The 21,682-nt window shown below is 37.0% G+C and overlaps 1 protein-coding gene and 1 long non-coding RNA gene across 13 annotated transcripts in view; one reads left to right on the top strand and one right to left on the bottom strand.

The window, feature by feature from the left end:
• TIAM1 (TIAM Rac1 associated GEF 1) overlaps positions 1-21,682 on the top strand; it is a 196,446-nt gene that overhangs the window by 112,852 nt on the left and 61,912 nt on the right. For all 12 annotated transcript variants that reach the window (XM_058184638.1, XM_058184630.1, XM_058184637.1 and 9 more), the window contains one exon: positions 20,188-20,632. In XM_058184638.1, coding sequence (XP_058040621.1) covers positions 20,188-20,632 — 445 coding nt within the window. The remainder of the gene's footprint in view (positions 1-20,187; positions 20,633-21,682) is intronic.
• On the bottom strand, positions 514-4,976 carry LOC131199176 (uncharacterized). Its single transcript, XR_009155285.1, has 3 exons — positions 4,542-4,976; positions 2,411-2,470; positions 514-1,144 (listed from the first exon to the last, which is right to left on the bottom strand). It is a non-coding gene; the product is annotated as an uncharacterized LOC131199176 (long non-coding RNA).

Raw genomic sequence — 21,682 nt, 5'->3', positions numbered from 1 at the left:
GTCTCCATTGACACTGAGGCAGCTGGAGGTGGGTTTCTGGATTTGTTGCCTGTGCTTCATCTAAGAAGATGTGCTGTTTCTATATATAACTATGACATTTTGAAACAGATGCTGCTGTTTTCACAGCAGAAGTTCTATAGCTTAGGAAAAAAATCATACCAACCTTTTTTTTTCTTTTTGAGGTTATTTATCCAGGGCAGACCAAAGGCCTGGTTAAAGATTGGAAACAAGCCGAGAAGTCCTTATAGATATCCACCTTGGTGTCTGCTCGGCTATCTTCCACTTGGACTAATTTTTTAAAATACTTTTTACTTAAAAATAGAAAGGAACATACTGCAAAACATGGTGCCAGTTTTTAACACTGAAAAAAAAATCTGAATTGCCTTAAATCCACATATGCCACATGGGCATTTTTAAAAATAATAATAATAAACGACTGCAGCCCAGTCGTTTGGTCAGAAAAAAAATAAGCTGGAATATAGAGCAGAGCACATCAGTGAGTCTGGAGCAAAATCCTTCCTTTAGGGCCATGGGCATGGCATTATAATGAAGAAGAGGACCAGTGGCTTGTGTTACAATATCATGATGCTGCTTGCATCACTCTGGCTCCCTTTGTTCTTCTCCTGTTGTCATTGCTGCTCTAGAGAGGGTCAGGGAGCTGCATCTTTATCAGTTTGCCTTCTGATAAATTTATCTTTTTATGATAGGCCAGTCTCAGTCAACAGTGTTTCCTCATAGTGGCCATTTTGTTGGCATTGAAAGAACAATCTCAGAACTCCAAAAGCTTATTTCTGAAATAAATGCTTTTTACTACTATCACAAACGATGTCCAACACAGAACATAAAAATTTAAAAAAAAGCTTGTCTTGAAGCATATCTAATACAGTCTTTTTTAAACAAAGAACACAGAATAACATCTGAGTTTCATTTTGAATCTTGTAATGTTATCCATTGGGAATAATATGAAACAGTTCAAAGCAGATTTGTTTCTCTACATAGACTAAAATTATATATGTGAAAACGAAGTGTAATTTCAGTAGGTTCTTATTCTGTGATGCGCTTTCAGTAGATCTTTATTTCTAGGCTTGTCTTTCAATTCTGGGCTGTTTTAGTATGCTGTTCTGCTGATACTTTGCAGTTTATTCTAGAAAAAAGAAAGCGATACAAATCTGAGTGCACTGACATTTCCCTTTGCTCTAAGCTACAGAAAGGTAATAAATAAAGGAATTATCATAGCTTTCCTCAGAATGATTAGATCTACATATTATTTTCATATTTTCTTCAGATGTGGAAAAAACTGATCCATCATGTACTGAATCTGGGAGGTAGATGATCCATGAGTCAAACCTGCTTCTAAAATAGAAATTCAGCTGAAATGCTGCAAATAACCTTTACAAATTATACAAACCTAGTTCCTAATTTCACTCAAAGACTATATACAGGCATATGGAAAATCCTTGTGGCTAAAATAAAAAAAAAGTATTTTGTTTTCTTTATTTAATTTAGAGGTTAAACATGAGTATAGATTTTGAGAACTGGAGTGCTTTTTGAGTGCTCTGAATGTGAATGGATGCAAGTGATTAACATCTAAAATATTGGGGTAAGGGTAACTACAAAGCACTTAAGAATTCAGCCTAACTGACAAAGATCCCCTGGAGAGTGGGAGGAAATATTGCTTAGATTTTGCAGCTTATGTTGGCATAAAAGCTCTGAAGGAAGCCAGCTTTTCGGTAGCATTCTTTTCTTTAACATAATGTTCCTTTTGGATAGCCAGGTTCTAAGCTTCTTTCTGATCCTTTCCTTTTCAAACAAAACTCTTATTATTCCAGAGTAATCTCTAGACCTTTTGCCATTCTTTCATACCACTTGAGAACTGCTGCCTATGCAAACTACCCCAACTAGGACTGACCTTCAAGATGAGAAAGAAAGATTGGTTGACCTCAGTTACCTTCCTTTCTTTTCTGAAAGACTCAGATTGGGTCCACAACCATTTCTTCTCATTAAAAAGGAAAGGAAAGGTAGAAGATTGTAGTTATAGAATGGAGTTAGTTGTTTTTCATTTTTACAGCCATTACTAAGCTTGTTTGGTGAGTGTGTGCGTGTGCACAAAAACATGATAGTTATATATAACTTCTGAAAAAGATGTATTTAGTAGATATTGCATTCTTCTTTTTAACAATTACCATACATTGATTTTCAGCTAGCATTGCTGTTCTGCAATCAATTGCCCATTGTCGACGCTCATGAATTGTCCTTATGCAATAACTGCTTATAATAGGAGCAGATATTTAAGTTGTTGTTGTGATTGCAAGATAAATAGCTATATTTCAAAATAAAATTTTAAATTGTTACTGTGTGTAGGAGCACATAGCATAAAATAATGTTAAAAATGTTTTAAGTAAGTACATACATACTGTTCACATTTCTGAATGAGATATCCACAGCCTTGGTTTTTCAGCTGTGCATCTAGCTGTGAAAAGGGCAAAATGTAAATTAGATTTGTGAGATAGCCATCAGTTGTTGACAAATCTGCTTCTAACTAGGTAGACCCAACTCAAATTTTATTAAAAATAATAAAGATTAGAAGAATATAATATGAAATATCCCTTGATGGGTTTTTGAACCTTCCTAACTGAAGATATAACCTACATTGAAAGAGGATTTGTTTGTGCTTCTAGTGACTTGCCTGCATAAGAGATTTTGTACACTAATCCCTCTGGTTTTCAATAATGGTAATTAATGTGTATTTAGCAGCACTAATTATAGCTTGAACATTGAGATATAAATATTAGAACATAAAGCCACATTGGGATTCAGATGGAATTCCAAGTGTACTTGGTGAAAGTTAGATCCATTGAAATAATTTATTTCCAAATTAGGATTAATTGAATGAGGTTGAAAGATTATATTTTAAACATACTTATTAGGCATTAAAGCATGAACAGTTTTCTCCCTTCCTTCCTTCCTTCCTTCGTTCCTTCCTTCCTTCCTTCCTTCCTTCCTTCCTTCCTTCCTTCCTTCCTTCCTTCCTTCCTTCCTTCCTTCCTTCCTTCCTTCCTTCCTTTCTTGATTTGTACGCTTGCCCATCATGTGAAACATATCTCTGGTCAGTTAGTAGCAATAATAACACAACATAAAACATCCAATAACAAACAACAAACAAACAAAAACATGGCAGTCACTCACTCAAAGACATCTATCCAGCTATACAGTCTCCTGAGATCCAACCTCGTTATCTTAATGCCTGATGGAAAAACCAATTCTTAATGACTTTCTGAAAAGCTAAGATGCTGGGAGACTGCCAAACACAAGGGGGAGGGTATTCCACAGGACAGGGACTGCCATAGAAAAAGCATCCTTCCCAAGTCTCATTAGATGGCAACATTTGAGGGAAGGGACCTGGAGCATGCCTACTTTATCTGACATAGTGGGATATGCATATACCTTCAGAAGAGAGGTGGTCCTGCAGATAACCTGTTCCTATGCCATATAGGGCTTTAAAGATTATAACTGACACTTTGAATTATACCCAGAAAGAAACTCAGAGCCAGGGAATCTCACACAACAATAGTATAATCTGGGTAAACAGAGAAGCACTCAGTGTGGAACAAGCTGTTGTATTCTAGAGCAGCTGTAATTCCCAGATGGTCTTTGAGGCCAACCTCATGAGGAACATGTTGCAATAGTCCAACTGAAAAATGACCAAAGTATGAGTGACTGCAAGGCTTCTCAGTTGAGGAATAAGAATAATTGGCATATAAGACATACTGTATCTGTGCAAAGGTCCCCTAGCAATGCTTGTCAGTTGTACCACCTCTATTGGTGAGCCCTCAAAGGTCATCCATAAGGATTAACAATGATGTTTCTGTATTATGTCCTGTGTTGTAATGGAACGGGTGGATGACTTTGGGTGATGAGAGAAAGAGATAAGGCAAAGATATCAGCCGAGGTGTTTACCTTTGGATAAAAGAGGGAGGAGACATGGTTTGATGAGCTAAATCTACTTGATTGTATGGCTACATTAATAGTAATTTAAAGGCGGATAGTACAAAAGGTCCCACTTCTACTTTTAACTGTTTGATCCATTAAGGTGAGTCTTTTCTAAGTTTCTTTCTCGGATTGTTAAGTCACTGGGGGCTCCTACCTTTCTTGTCTGATTACTGCCTAGACAGCATCTCCTCCCTTCTTTCCCCAAGGTCATTCTCACATTTCATTATGCTAGGAAACAATCAGACAAAAGAAGTAGGAGCCCCAATGGATTATCAACTAAAGGAAGAAAATTGGGAAGAATCTGCCCATAGCAATAAAAATATAGCCAGGACCATATATTGTATTTAAGATTTCTGGGACAAGTTTTCAGGCAGTCAAGATTGAAATTTAGGATTTTTATTACATTTTATGAAAAGTAACTGGAGCATAATAAAATATGGGATTGATTTGAACTTGGTGACATTCTTTAAATTCAATATTAGAAAGGACAGACTCAAAATGTTGTCAAGATAATAGCTTTCCTCTTTGCAAGCATAGAAAACAAGACCTACCTTTCCAAGTACCGTATTCCAGAATGATTTTCTGCATAGCACAAAGATGAAAAATGTATCCTTCTTGTGTCTGGAGCTCTTAAATAGAATAGAGCAAATCTCTGTAATCCTTTTTGCTTGGTTGGTTTGAATAACTGACATTATATTGCTTTAAAAACTACAGATTACTGTTAAACGTAATATATCAATATCATTATCAATAGTCAGAACAATATAAATCATAAAATGAGATTAATAATTACGTTAGTTTCTATCCAGCAAATTAAAAATGTTATGTTAATAGAAACCTAATGCAATATAATTAGATGTAATACAAGTTCATATAGAGAGTTCCTCTCCAGAAATGGTTTCAGGTTGAAGTAAATTCTGTTTGACAAGTAAATTTGATTTACTTGTGAACCATAAAGTTATTCTGGACAATAAGGCATTCCCTCAGGTTCGTTAGCCATTCTTCTGAGAAAGAATTTAGTGTACTTTTAAATAGCTATAAACCTTAATTGTTACAGTACAAAAATTAAATTTTACCGAATTCCATATTTGGTAAAAAATAAAAATACATAATTGTAGGATATGGGGTTTGATAAAATTGATTTTTTTAAAAAAAGCTGAAGAGCAGATTCAACAAATCATTTTTCAAAATTATTTAGCTTTCCAACATTGCGACCAAGTTGGAAAAATCCTCAAATCTGTTCATAATATTTCAAATAATTGTTTTCATATTTAGAGAACTGCCCCTTTTAGTGATCAGACTGGATTGTTTCACCAGTGCTAAAATATGTTACGTCGGTTTTCTCTAATATTCACTGTAAATATTTTTCTCCCATTGAAATTCCATTGTTGCATATTAATTATTGTGTGTAACTTCTTCATTTAACCATATTTTTGCTTTGTTAGAATTTATAGTAGACAAAGTAGGGAGTCATATTTAATCAACGATTTATAAACAAGGCCCAACAAATGCTTCGAAATTTATGTTACAAGGTTTTAAAATAAAGTCTCAACTTCCATAATCCTTATGCTGTGCTGTCACTGACTTTTCAGGGTAGAGACTGTGGAAACTGAAGTGCAATATATCTAGAAAAAAGATAGCTTTTTTTTAAAAAAAAAATAAAGATACCTCAAATGGGCTAATTTAGAGAGAGTATGTCCAAAATTCACAACCCATAACTCCCCTGGAATTGAAATTTGATAAATTTTATAAAAATTATCATGAAACCAGTGGTAGGTTGCTCCTGGTTCGCTCCAGTTCGCATGAACCAGAAGTGGCGGTGGCAGGAGGCTCCACCCATCTGCCCAGACATCAAAAATGCTCTGCACATGCGCAGGAGCTTCTGCACATGTGTAGAAATGCTGCACGCTCGCACACTACTGATAGCGAACCATTAGTGCCGGGATTTGAAACCCACTATTGCTTGAAACAATACAAAATCTCATAAAACATTTCCTGTGGTGATGTTTGTGCTACACAGATCAATATGGACTATTTTTTAAGCAGATACATCTTTGAATGCATCCCCACATTTCTAGTGAAGCCAGCACATTAGAAGTTCTGTCATTGCTGAAGGCAATTGAAGAATCTGGTAAGAAAATGTCTTTGAAATGATGATCCAGTGAGGCATGGGTTGCCTAGTGGCTATTATAAACCATATATTGATCATTCCCTACCATTTAATTTTTCTACGGCATCTAACATAGAGCTAAGACACAGCAATATTAAATATTAAATATTACAACAGTGATACTATTTTCCTTCATTAACTTAACATGAAATTCAATTGTATTGTACCAATTGCTCAGTGTACTATTTTTGCATACGTTCCTCAACTGAACTGAAACTTCAAGGACTTATTTAAAAATACCTTTCCTCTGGCAATAAATAATATTTATGTCAGAATGAATGTAAATTATGGTTAAAGTTAAAGTGATGTGTAAATCATATATTGGCCAGGTAGGTAGTATTCAGATGTACTATGCAGCAGCATTTCCTATTTTTTAAAAAAGAAATTTCCTGTGAAGATTCAGGAGGAATCTGCACTTTCACTTATGGCTAACGTAGAATAAATGTTAAAACTTTTCATCTGGGGAATGTAAAAATGTCATTGTTGCAGCTCTTCTGAAACAAATGGTAGGTTGCCTTTTTTTCTCTAGCACCAAAAAACTAAAGAGAAAAAGAGAGGATTCAAAGAACTGAGGAGAATAAAGGAAGTGAAGAGAGGAGAGTTAGAAATTACTGCTCATGAACATCAGTGATATTAACAAATCTGAAAGCCTTTTATGTTATCTTAATAGTAGAATATTTTGAAATGATTGGAGTTTGAAAATGGATGTTTCATTGTGTTTTCTATTTCTAATGCTCAGGTGTGAGTGCCATTGCAAATGTAACAAAAATCAGTAGGTGGTAATGGTTTAAAGTCAGTACTGTTATTTTTCATGCGCTGTCCATTTTCTTGTAAGCAGGATGATTGACAGAGCTACAGAACTCAGAAGCTGGAAACTGGAAGTTTAGAACAAGCATGATAGATGTCAGAGAACAAACCGGAGGAGAACAAACCACAATTACCATAAAAAAGACCAGAAATTTTATAGGCACATAGAACATGGGAAGATTTGGTTGCCTGAGTGGAGTTCCACTGGGAAGCACTCTTATATTTCTTCCTACTCAGAAGAAACTAGTGGCCAGTTTAAAAGCGGCTAATCCCAAAGGCTTTTTTTAACCAAGAGCTGTGGCTATCAGCCTGGGCAGTGCTTCCATATTACTGGGATGATCAAAAGAGCTTTGATTTTAAAGGCTTGATATTATTATATAAAATAAATGATTTCAACCAGTACAATAAACATTTGTGATTCTTCCTCCCACCCTGGCACTTCAACATTGTATGTACTGGATATATTCCAAATATAATGGTTTTAAATAATTACAATGATTTGGTTTGCTCTTTGTATTGAATGTACACATTTCAATTTTGTGCACACAATTGAAGTTTCTGAGTTAAGGAAATCTCTTGATTACATATTATACACTTCAAAGATATCTTGTGAAAATTTACAAATAGTTGCTACAACTGATGAGAAACTATGTTCAATTAGATGAGTGTTGTTTGGAAGAGTTAACATTTCCAGTTAAGTATATTTTTCAATCTTTTTTTCTATGAATGATTTTTTTTTTACATTTTTCTATGACTGGTTTGACATCTGGTGCATCGTAACTAATTTCTGTCTCAATTCATTTATGAAATTGTTCAGACAAGCTGCTTGTATGTAACAAGTTTGCTTCTTCAGCATTTTTCTTGTTCTATCTTGTATACTTTGAAAATATATTTAAAGGTAAGTGCAAATAATCCTCATATTTTGCTGAAAGGCAAGACTGTTTGCTCCAGCCTTAAAAGGAAGGTTTTATTTTTGTAAACATCATAAAATATGAAAACTATCTCTTCTAGCATGTTCTTGCAGTTAAGATAGCTTTCATGTAGACCACCTTAACAGTTTCTTAGGGAAACAGGAAAATAAAACGTCACATTAACATATTTTACTGAGATGAACTTGGACTTTTGTCATCAAATATTTAATCAAAAACAGCTGCAATCATTCATAGCACTCTTGTAATCATTCCATGCAGAGCACATGTTTGCAAAGCTTGTGTGTCATATTCATATTTTACATTTTAAGATACATGCATAGACTTAGAAAGAGTATGGAGTACACAATGGTCTGAATAGCTTCTTCAATAGTTTGATAACATTGGATTTGCTATTAACCATAGAGACAACTAGAAAATCCACTCTGAGTTATGTGTTAAGTTAGAACACAACTGTTATGTAGAAGTACCCCTAGGGTCTCCAAAATCTCAATAGGATTTCATATCTAAATCTGTAATTCAGTATAAAACAACCAATCCCATCCTGAATGCCATTTGGATGTATTAGGAAAACTACACCAATGCATCAAGAGGACACCCAGCTGAGGAAGGCTAGCATAAAATATTGCTTCTTTAATATTTGAAACAACTTTCTGTATCTGCTATAATTTCTCTTATTTGCATTCAAAAATGATTTCTGTCACATGATTTTAAAAAATGGCATTCAATGTTCATACTGTAAACTTGATGGGACATAATAGCACAGTTCTCTCTATATCATCATGAAGATTTAATTGTCATGAGTGCCTAAGATAAAACAGATATTGTCAATAGTAATCAAACTGTTAAAAACTCTATTGGCCAATTACTACTATTATAATTTTCATTATTTTCATCAAATACTTTCATTCAAATCTGAGCTCTATCTGGAATTCAGTTCATCTTCCTCAATCTCATAGTTCCGTTATGTAAAATAACTGTAGCTGCTTCTCAGAATGTGATAAAATAGTGTTTACTACTGATAAAATTTAGGAATGGAACATCTGCTAGCATCATAGGGGCCAAACAGATATAAGGCAAAGGTAAAGGTTCCCCTCGCACATACATGCTAGCCGTTGCAGACTCTAGGGGGCGGTGCTCATCTCCGATTCAAAGCCGAAGAGCCAGCACTGTCCAAAGACGTCTCCGTGGTCATGTGGCTGGCATGACTCAATGCCAAAGGCGCACGGAACGCTGTTACCTTCCCACCAAAGGTGGTCCCTATTTTTTCTACTTGCATTTTTACGTGCTTTCGAAACTGCTAGGTTGGCAGAAGCTGGGACAAGTAACGGGAGCTCACCCCGTTACACGGCAGCACTAGGGATTCGAACCGCTGAGCTGCAGACCTTTCGATAGACAAGCTCAACGTCCTAGCCCCTGAGAGCATTATAGGGGCCAAACAGATATAGTGAGCACCCAAATCTATACACTTAAAACATGGGCTTACATGGAACTATAATATGTAGCAATTTAAATATTTAACAAGTTTCCCTGGAGCAAGCCAGATCTTACCCTGTCAGTATTTTTCTGCTGAAGTATCTGTAAAATTCCTGCATTAATATATAGGATTATGGGTGTTGCTTCTGGGAGGAGGTTATCAGTTTTGCCTGTGGCAATATTGCTGAAATTTTACTGAGAAGCAGTAATGACTCAGCGTATCACCTGGATCAGTTTTTGATAAAGAGGGCGAAAAATTACACTTCAGATCCTATCCATTGTTTCACATAATATGAATTATGCTTATAATTGGCCACCCCTCTGTTTTGGCTGAGCACCAGAAGCCTCAAGGAGAAGAACTGAACTATGTATATAGTCTTTTAGGGTTGCCCAGTAATGCAAGAAGTCCTGGAAAGATGGAGGGGAAAAACACTTCAGGAAAACACCAACCTGAGGATTATTGCTGCTTTTCCTTGATTCTTGGATCCAGAGGAAGAGCTGGCAGTCAGAACTAAAGGATAGGCATTTGAGAACAGGGTGGAAAAACACCCAAACTTCTATACGTGATATACAGAATAATCAGATAACAACATTTTAGCTAGAACTGATAAAATGCTTTGCCAGCTTGTGAGTTTGAAGCTTGCAGGGGATTTTTTTTGGGGGGGGGGGAGATGAGGGAGGGTATTTGCTTAAAATCTATATAGACTCAGATGCTTATGTTTTGTATTAAAGCCTCTATTGACTATCATGATCTTAGCTTTCCAAAAGGTGTTCAGCTAAAGTTTAATCAGACAAAAGATGATTTAATCCATCTACTTGCAAGTTTTCATGGTTGAAAACTAGTCTAGAGCTTAGTACTGTATGCTGGAATAATGTAAATAGCAAGTTTGAAATTGTAAGTAGTGAGGTCTGATAATTATAAATTAGCACAATAAATCTTTCAGTTCAATGGAACTGACAGATTCAGGACAGATCATCTTGGAGAACGTCTTGAAGGACGTCATTCAGAGTCAACATTCACTTGATGGCATTTAGTCCAAATGATGCACTTGGAAGGAAAACACTAATTTTGATTTCAAGGGGAAGAAAAGCATTTGATGGGAAGTTTGTTACTTTTGACTGACTGAATAAATGTGTCCAATTTGGCCAATATTTAATTATCCTTTCCTTTCTTATTAATGATTCTTACATAGACTGAATATAAGAATCATTTCAATATGAAATACTTTTATTTCTGAGTTAACATTTCAAGTAAACCTATGATTGGATTGAATTGTAGCTGCATCTATTATTTTTACACACTGGATGCTTCTATACATTTTATTGATATGGTCACAGAGAACATAAACCATGTAATGTGCTTCAGTGATGAAATTGTTTGCACAATTGACTAATGTCAATTGACTAGAAAAGAACATAAATGTTGGAATAAGAGTCTAGAACCGTGATGGTGAATCTATGGCATGTGTGCCTGAAGTGACATGCAGAGCCATCTCTCCGGGCATGCGAGCCATCGCCCATTGCTCTTACAGGTTCTGGTGGGCCGGCCAGCTGGTCTTCATGCATGGGGGCGCCGGAAACTGGAAGAGCAGCTGCCCAGGATGCATGCACGTGCTGGGAAGATGATCTTCTGATTTGCAGTGTGCACATGCGTGCTGGCCACCTGGTCTTCTGGTTTCTGGCACGCACACACATGTGAAGACCAGCAAACTGGAATTATCTTCCCGGCACTCGCATGCTCACTGGGCAGCTGCTCTTCCAGTTTCCGGCACTCCCACATGTGAAGACCAGCTGGCCGGTGTGCTGGAACCCGGAAGACCAACAGGCAACAGTTCATGTGCCCTAAAATGCTTCCTAGGGGAGTAGAGCTGTCGGCCAGGATGAGCAGGCCCGGGCTTCCCTCCCTCTCTGCCCGAGTGGGCTTCTTGCACGGCCCCAGCCCTCCAGCCCAGTCGCCCCTGCCCCTCACCCTGTGACTGCTGCTGCTCCTGCTGCTCTTTTGGGGCAGCGGGGCTGTGCAGGAGCTGAATCTGCGCAGGAGGAACTTCTGTCCGGCGCCAGGGTAAAAGGCACGTTGCCTGGGAAGCAGTCGCGCTCCCTTGGCAGAAGTGGTTGGGGGGCTGCACCGGCTTGTTCTCAGTGGTGGGCTGGGGGACACTTCACTGACACTGTACTTGTTTCTGGCGTGTGCATGCACACCGGCAGGTTGGGCTTCGTGTGTGCATGTGTGCCAAAAACCAGAAGACCAGGTGGTGCACTGGAAACCGGAAGATCATCTTCCCGGAGCACGCATGCGTGCTGGGTGGCTGCTCTTCCAGTTTTTGGCACATGGGTGCACACGTGCATGTGCACACTCCCGTTTCAGCACTCAGTGCTGAAAAGGTACGTCAACTTTGGTCTAGAACCTTCATTCATTTTGTAAATATTTTTTTAAAACGTTCCGTTTTTGCTACTGTTAATAAAATGACTTGAACAACATAATCTTTCTATTTTAAAAATTCCTCTAGCACCTGTTAAATTTCACACAGGGGAGTAGAAATGGTATAGTTATGTGGGTATGTTTGTTTAAAGCTCATGGTTTGAAATTCCTTCCCCAAAATTATGAAATACCTGTTAACTTTTCCAAGTTTGGCAAAGACTGAAATATGTGAGTTAGAACACATGTGCTTCCTTCCTGTATTTTTGATACTAACTACCAGTGAAGAAATGTACATCAGAGCAAAAATAAACTGAAGTAGCTCATTGTCATTAAATACTTTATGACATAATTCAGAATGTCATAAAACATTTCCTGTGCTGACATTTGTGCTATACAGATCAACATGGACTATTTTAAGACAGGTATATCTCTAAATGTATCCCAGCTTTTCCAGTGAAGTTAGTACATTAGAAGTTCTATCATTATTGAAAGCATTGAGGAATCTGGTAAGGAAATGTCTCATCTGAAATGATGATCCAAGGGATCAAAGATTGTCTAGTACCTAATTCTAGCTTGTCTTAAATAGGTTTTAAAGAAGAGATTGGACAACTTTTTGTTTGAAATGGTATAGGGTTATCTGTCTGAGCAGGGAGTTGGACTAGAAGACCTCCAAGGTCCCTTCCAACTCTGTTATTCTGTTATTCTTGTTTGCTTGGAATAAAGAACAAGCCACAGTTTCCTATTCATGCTTAATACTAATGACATCTTGACTACAGCTGTCCAAATTTGTTAGATAAGCCCACTAGTAATGGAAGCCAAATAGAATCAATCAACCACACATTAATGGTTCCGGTTTGCTTTATTCTGCCTTACTGTTGAAGTGTTACATGTGGCCATAGTATAGTTTATATGTGTCTTTCATAACTATTATTCTGCTTTACAAGCTGTCTGCTTTTATCTGAGGCTTGCATCTTCTGCAGAATACACAGAATAAAGGAAAGTTAAATGATCTGTAGTGTAGATAATTTTTTAATGCCAGCAATCTAGAAAACCATTGAAAAACAATACGGTCTAAAAATCCTTACTGCTTATTTACTGATTAGGACATTTATATTACCTATTCTTCTTACTGGAATTCAAAGTGGCATATATGGAGTTTCCATATGAAATCTCATCTGGTGACTGTCCAGACTCAGATCCATATTTGTCTGGTTAGCTTAGCAACACATTATGGCATATTGTTGAATATACCATATATCAATAGTGAGCATAATTCTTAGGTGCTGATACTTACGTTATGAGCAGTACTGTCACTGTCCAAGATGGAGATGTTAGAACAAAAAATCCCAAGACTTGTAGATGTACAGAAAATAGCAGGGGAGTAAAAGTTCTGGGAGAACTTGCAAAAGAAGCTATTACCATATAAGGTAAAGGTAAAGGTTCCCTTCACACATATGTGCTAGTCATTCCTGACTCTAGGGGGCGGTGTTCATCTCCGGTGAGAATAACTCACCTGCTTGATAACTCAACTACACATATATTTTAAAGGATAATGCTTTATGTGACCTTCTAATGAACCCCTTTCAATTCAGTGTAATTAATCATAACATATTGAAATGCCAGTTGAAATATGTAATTGTTTTCTTAGTTTTAATATAGTGTTTAAATAATGTTATGGAGTACAGCATGACATCAAAGTTACTCGGTGCCTGAAGCTGCAATACACTTTTTTGAGACCCATTTTTTAAAAATGAGGCAACTCATGAAAATGAATAGAAAGAGAAGCAGTGATCGACAGCTTGCTTGAAGCATGTGAGTTGGAATAAGATGCAGCTGAAACAGCATTTGATGTAGTGTTATCTACATCTGTTGTTCAAACTGTGAAGGTATGAGTAAATTATGGCTTCACAGCTGAGAAGCAGGTTATAGAATCACATTTTTAAAGCATCTGTGTCCATTAATCAATGCCACATTTTTAAATGGGTCAAGTACATTTTCTCTAACTTACCCAAATCTCTAGACTAGTAGTTCCAAACTTTTCCTTTGGATAGAGTACTACATTATCACTAAAAATTTGTTAAGGATTATTGCATAAACCAGGGACCAGCAACGTAACGGCATGGATATCCTGGCACAAGTAGTTTCCATTAGATGCAAAAATTAAATAATATTTTTTATTATTATTATTATTATTATTATTATTATTATTATTATTATTATTATTATTATTATTATTATTGATTGATTGATTGATTGAATTTCTAGACTGCCCTTCTCCCGAAGGACTCAGGGCAGTGTACAGCCAGGCTAAAAAACATACACAATATACAATTTAAAAAACTAAATTAAGAAACTTATTACACAATTGGCCGAGAAATTAAAATATTTAAAATCTAAAAACCCCAATTTAAAACATAAATAGAATTTAAAATTTAAAAACTAAACAGTTTAAAAACTTGTTAGCCCAGCGAATAAACAAATATGTTTTCAATTCGCGGCGAAAGGTCCGAAGGTCAGGTATTTGGCGTAAACCAGGGGGAAGTTCATTCCAAAGAGTAGGAGCCCCCACAGAGAAGGATCTTCCCCTGGGGGCCGCCAGCCGACATTTATTATTGATACTGAGCAATCTTGTGAGATACTGGCTATTTAAAAAAAAATATATAATCTGAATTTATTTTGATAGCTGCACTGGAGACAGTCTGCCATAACTATGAACTATACATTGCAAATTTGGAAACACTATGTTAGACCACTTTTCTCATAAAAGAGATTAAGATCGCCAAATACTACCTCTGGACATTCTAATGTGAGTCAGAGTTCATAAATGTTTACTTGATTGGTGTTTTTATAGCATTTCAGACTTGCTGGAAGACAGAGAAGGCAAGGAAGCTGCCATCTTTCTGATAATGAATCAGTGGAAACTGATGGTTTCCAACTGTCATGTACAATGTGTGTCTCCTCCCTTCCAATGGCTCAATCTGACTAGCTCATCAGAAAAACAAAAACAGTCAGCTGACTGTACCATGTTTCTCCAAAAAGAAGGCCTGGTCTTATTTTCTTTTGACCCCCTAAAAAATGGCTAGAAAACCTTCTTTTTGGAAGGTTTTAATTACTGACTCACCTCACGGCAGTACCACTGACAGCCCACTTCTACGGCCGCTTGCCACCATTCACACACATCGCCCCAACCTCTGTTTTGCCTTCAGATGCCTGCCAGAAGGCATCTGCAGCCAATAACAGAGCTCCAGATCGATCTGGAGCTCCTTTATCAGCTGCAGATGCCTTCCGGCAGGCATCTAAAGGTGAAACGGTGGCTGGGGCGATGTGTGCTAATGGTGGCAAGTGGCCGTACAAGAAGGCGAGGCAGGTATTGGGGTGTGCGAAACCTGGTAAATAGGGCAGCTCCACCCCCCTCATTCCCACTCTAGCTTTTTACCTGTGTGCCTCCCCCCTCCCCCTGGACCCCAGGGTGGGCGGGATCTTAATTAGGGCTAATTTTATGGGTGGAGCTTAATTTGATCATGTGCTTAAAAATGTGATAGGGCTTCTTTTCAAGGTGGGTTGTCTTTTTGGAGAAACACGGTAGAAAAAATAGTTCTTCAATGCTACACTTCTTGCAGTTTTAGGCCACACTGTGCAACTATTTCTTAAACTGAATGTCCTGATTGCTTGCCATATGCTCACTCGCTCGCTCAATCAATCAATCAAACAATCAAATCAATCAATCTGTCAACTTGCAAAGATCCCTGGCCTGCTGACACAATCAGGATTGCTTTCTCTATTATATACAAATGACAGTAATCTGAGAGTTTTCAGCATCACCCTTCCTCCTGCTAATTATTTGTTTGGAGATATTTCTCATTCTACTTTTCAGTATAAAAACTTGTTTCTAATACGGTACGATCCAATACTAAATTATATTTTGAATTCTGGAGGGAGAAACTAAGAACTGATGCAAACATGACTTTCAAAATTGTAAGCTAACACAATTCATTTTGAATTGCCATTTCTATTATAAAATTAAATTTAAAATTTCTCTAGTTTATATTTTAAATATTTATAGCCTAACTCCAGTTGCCTATTCTCTCGTTAATATTCTGGATTATTAGAAAAATGACCAAAAAAATCAATACCTGAAAAACTGAAGAGAATTGTTATTTAAGTATCTATACCAGTGATGGCGAACATATGGCACACGTGCTGGAAGTGGCATGCAGAGCCATCTCTCTGGGCATGCCAGCCATCGCCCGTTGCTCTTCCAGATTCTGGTGCGCACATGCGTGCTGGCCAGCTGGTTTCTGTGTGGGCAGGAGCACCGGAAACCAAAAGAGAAGCTCCCTGGCATGGATCCGTATGCCAGGAAGCTGAGCTTCTGGTTTCCAGCATGCACATGCGTGCTGGCCAGCTGGTGTTCACGTGTGCATGTGTGCCAGAAACTGAAGGATCAGGTGACCAGTGTGCATGTGCTCGGCGGAAACTGAAAGCTCAGCTTCCTGGCGCGCACATGCATGCCGGGGTACTGCTCTTCTGGTTTCCAGTGCTCCCACGCATGCATGCTGGGGAGCTGCTCTTCTGGTTTGCGGCAATGCCCTGCATGCACTCTCCCATTTCAGCGCTCGATGCCAAAAAGGTTTGCCAACATTGATCTATACTTTGTTAAACTAGAAATGTTTAAATCATCCCAGTAAAGGTCATTTAGTGATAGAATCATAAATTAATTACTTATAAAATTGACCCATTTTTCCTGATAACTAACCACAAGAAATATATAATCCTCAGAGAGATTCTCATTTTTAATCAAGTTTGACAGTTTGGCCTGAGCTCCAGGGTTTGTGTTGCTCTAAAGCTGACATAAACCCCACATTAAAATTAAGCTGATTGTGTATTCATGGCTAATCACCAGCCACTTGTCCAGTCCCAGAACTGGAATCTTCTGATCCTGATACCACAAAATAGTTAAAATAAATTCACCACCTCCTATTTGCCTCTTTTAAAAAATTTTGTTATCATTTCAACCTGTATCTGACGGTGAACAATAATTTAAAATAATTTGCTTCCAGGAACTGAGAAATTGTTTTTATACAACTGTAATTTTTGCTGTTTGGTGACCAGAATTGAACAAAACAAAGCTCCAATTCTCCACGTTTCTGTTTCTGTTTATATGGATGGAAAAGTATGACAATACAGCAGTTTGCATTTCCAGATTTAGTCCCTAACAGTCTATTTGAAGGTCATTCAGACTGTCTGGGAACAGCTGATTGCTCTAATTTCACTGAATGTAGCACATCCCACAGTTATCCACTGCTACTTACGGAAATCTGCCCTAAAAGTTCATGTTGCTGTTTTTGTGCCTCTTTGTGAGAATCATTTGTATGATATCTCAAGGATCTGAGTTATTTTATTTATATCAGATTTCCAAAATGTTTTCAGGATATGCAAAGGGAGTATTTATTCTTGAATGTATTCCTAATCAGCCAGACACAATTCACAATTTTACAGGCATTCAGAAATGTCTTGGTTGCAATTTATATGTTTATTCCTCACCACTTCAAATTGAATTCTGCCTAAGGATCAGTTCAAGCACTTGGTTTATTCACAGCATTCAGTCATATTGGGAAGAAATTAACTTTGATCCTCTAGCTGGGGAATTTGTCTCTTTATTTTTGAATCCACGCACCTCATTATTATGGTTATATTTTAAGAATATATAATTCACCAACAAAATTAGCCAGATGAAAATGTATACTGCAAGCTTTTTTACATGCATTTACTTTGAGAAAAATAATCACATGATAAACTGAAGAGATATAATATATGAACTTTAATATATAAGAATGCGTCTAAAATGTGTATCAGACATTAGACATCCTTACTATATTAAGGTTGATTTCAATCCCACCTCAAAAAAAGGTCTTAAATTTTTGTGTTCTTATGAGGATGATTTCTAATTTAAAGATATGTTACAGTTGTTGAATATTAATAAAATCCAACATTTATTTCAAAATAAAATATTTTATCAGTTTTATATTCTAGTAATTTATATTCATGAGAACAAACATGTTCAGTGCAAAGTTCCTTAAGAAATGTTTAGAACTCTACCCTTCTGGCTTAAATTTATATCTGTGGATTGCTTTCTAAAGGTGGAAATTAGCATGAATAGAGATTTAAGGCAGAGAAAGAATACTTCTCTGCTGAATCATTCTAAGAATAGAATAGAATAGAATCAAGTGTGATTGGACACACAAAGAATTTGTCTTGGTGCATATGCTCTCAATGTGTAAATCGCTATCATTATTATCATCCCAAATAAGCCCATTGCAGGATGAAAACCTATTAATTGAAAGTTGTAGACTATAATTTAGCTTTCGGGCCCAATCAAGGTTGGTTGTTGTTAGTTGTGAAGTCGTGTCCAACCCATCGCGACTCCATGGACAATGTTCCTCCAGGCCTTCCTGTCGTTTACCATCCTCTGGAGTCCATTTAAGCTCACGCCTACTGCTTCAGTGATTCCCTCCAGCCACTTCGTTCTCTGTCGTCCCCTTCTTCTTTTGCCCTCAATCTTTCCCAGCATTAGGTTCTTCTCCAGTGAGTCTTTCCTTCTCATTAGGTGGCCAAAATATCTGAGTTTCATCTTCAGGATTTGGCCTTCTAAACAGCAGTCAGGGTTGATCTCCTCTAGGACTGACCAGTTTGATCGCTTGCAGTCCAAGGGACTCGCAGGAGCCTTCTCCAGTACCATCGTTCAAAGGCCTCAATTCTTTTCAAGTTTAGCCTTTTTTACTTCTCAGGCTAAAGCTGGGAGAGACTAACTGGTTGAAAGTCACTCAGCTGGTTTCTACACATAAGGGAAAACTACAACCTTTATTCTAGACCTTAACCACTACATACAGATATGTGTATAGTGGGAGTATTGATTTGGTTAATACATGCACATTAAGGCAAATTCTAATGGTTTTGATTTTTGGAATTTGCTGCATTGTACAGGAGGTTGAAAATAGATTACTGTACCAGAGGGCCTGTTATTTAAGCAATATAACCATAAAAGCTGTATCAGATACCCAAAACCTGAAGGCAATCTTTGTCAATAGCAGTGATTGATGGGATGAACCATCAAGTCCCTCTGGCAGAAAGATTCAGTCTACTTGAGTCAATTCCAGATTAAAAAAATCTGTCTCATTATTTGTTTTATTGTCCTTTATAGTTATCTCTGCCAGGGAAAATAAGATCTTTAAACAAGTTATTTGTACAGTATTTTGTCATATATACTCTAAAAGACATGATTTTTCTGGTTATCATTTATGTTACCCGGAATGTATATATTCTTTTGCTGCTATGATCTTAAATATATAGACCAACTGATGAGCCTTAATCACAATTAACTGTAAAGAATATTCTGCATTTAGAATTTAGAAGCCTGCTTGGCTAAGGACCTTAAAACTTTAACGTATGTTATAAATTCTTTCTTACATTCTTTCATTTTATATTCATAGTAATTTTGAATCTTGGATTTGATTGTATTGCATTTATTTTAATAAATTTCTTTTCTACAGCACTTTTACCTGATGACATAGGAAGAAGCACCAATATATTTAAATAAATATGAAATATGATTTTGGAGTACTTAAATTTGATGAATTTGTCTATCCTTTAAAATGTTTTAATTTAGTACACAATTATTACTATCATTAAGGTAATGCCACCTATTGTGATTTTGAAGTTCATCAGCAATTGCAAGAAAACAGCCATAAAATTCAGCATCAGTAAGGACTAGAAGAGGTTGCATTTTCATTTTCTGTATTTATATTACAATTTCAAATCAATTTAAAATGCTGCATGAATAGTTTAAAACTTAAGGCCAAGTGGTTAAGTCTCTCCCTCTGAAATCTACAACAGTTAAAAATGTTAAACTTTTAAAATGCACTTGTTTCCAATGTATTAAACGATTTTATTTGTTAAATTTTTTTTATAAAAAAGTTTTTTAAAAATAGCAAGTAAGATGAATATATTTTACACAGAACTATAAATGGTATGCTCCAGTAGTGGGTTCCTTTTACCTTTGCTACCAATTCACAATTAGAAGCGCTCACGCTCACGTGTGGCACTTCTGCGCATGCGCAGCATGTCCATGATGATGTCTGGGTGGGTGGGCGGAGCCTCCCACCGCCGCCACTACCGGTTTACCCAAACTGGGGCAAACCGGTAGAAACCCACCACTGGTAAGCTGTCTGATTTTTGAATGAAGGTTCCTGTACTAGGTGGTCATAATGAGTGCTAAGTTAGATGAAACTGCTATATGTAGACAGCAAAGAATAGAATTTAACTGCAAACATAAAGTTTTTTAGTAACTAGACTGAGTTGGAGGACTTTTTCATGCTGCTTTTTTTATTTTTAAATAGGATGTTAATACAGGAGATGGCAGTGAATTTGCTGACAGCGGAATTGAGGGTGCAACAACAGACACAGACCTCCTTTCTAGACGTTCAAATGCCACAAACTCCAGCTACTCACCAACAACCAGCCGAGCCTTTGCTGGTAGTGACAGTGGCAGTTCTTCAACTGGAGATGGGGCCCGTCAGGGAGTCTATGAAAACTTTCGGCGAGAGTTGGAATTGAGCAGTACCAATGACAATTTGGATGAGGCTGGCTCTACCCTGAGTGATGAACAGAGCAGTGGGACTTTGAGTTCTCCAGGACAGTCAGATATTCTTCTTACAGCTGGGCAGGGAACAGTAAGGAAGGCTGGAGGTCTTGCAGTGAAAAACTTCCTTGTCCATAAAAAGAACAAGAAGGTGGAGTTAGCTACACGGAGGAAATGGAAACAGTATTGGGTTTCCCTGAAAGGTACAGTGAATATGTTTTGTTTATCTGCACATTACAAAAAATATAGAAGCATCTAAAATTTATATAGAATTAATGAAGGCTTGTTTGGAAATTTAAGAATGTGTATTTGTTTGTGAGAAACATTGTGTGTCTCATTCTATTTGTAAACAGATATCAAAATCTATGTGTACCTTTTGCAGGCTCATCTTGTGAAGTAATCAGTATTCTTCTCTGAACATACTTATGTGTTGAAAGGTTATATGCTCTTAGCATGTCTGTTTTGAAGCTCTTCCCACCTTGCTTGGTGAGATGACAATTCTACTAGGATTGCAACTGAAGTGTAGAGTGTTTGGAAGGGAGGCTTGGTCAAAGGCAGTATGACTAATTTGCCAAGCACTATTAAGTATAATAAATGCAAAAAAAAGAGTCTTTTGTTGTATGACTGGGTTTTTCTTCCTTCCTTAACATGTTTGGAAATAACATACCATGTTAGTACAGGTAGTCCTCAACTTATGACCAAAATTAATGCCAGAATTACAGCTGTAAGTCACTGCAGTTGTAAATTAAGGCATCACATGGCCAGACCAATTTTTTCAAAAAAAAATTGTGGCAGTTGTTAAGCAAGCGCTATGGTTGTTAAGCAAATCCACTTTCTCCAATGAGTATCTTTTGTTGGAAAACTGGGAGTAAATGCCACCAGCAAAATAGGTTACAAATTGTAGTACAGTGACCATGGGCTGCTGCAAATGGCCATAAAAGTGAGCCAGTTGCTAAGTGCACCAAATGCAGTCATGTGACTGTGTGTGCATGAGTGTGGGAGCATTGTTGTAACTTCTAAAACAGGTCATAAGTAACTTTAGAGAAAGGTCTCTCATAATGTTGAATATCATTTGGAGACTAATCTAAGCCTGCCAGTAGAAATTAATGTAAATGTAGACAATTAACTACCAATGATTCTAATGATGGCCTCAATTGCTATGTTTTCACTCTATAAACACTGTTTCAAAATCATGAACCCTTTAAATTCATTTCCTTTATGAGTTAAAGCAAGTGTTACAAACTGATATTTGA

This window comes from Ahaetulla prasina, chromosome 5 (assembly GCF_028640845.1).
Source record: "Ahaetulla prasina isolate Xishuangbanna chromosome 5, ASM2864084v1, whole genome shotgun sequence".
NCBI lineage: Eukaryota > Metazoa > Chordata > Lepidosauria > Squamata > Colubridae > Ahaetulla > Ahaetulla prasina.
Note: the sequence above shows the minus strand (reverse complement) of the source record. Positions and strands in the feature narration are given on the sequence as shown.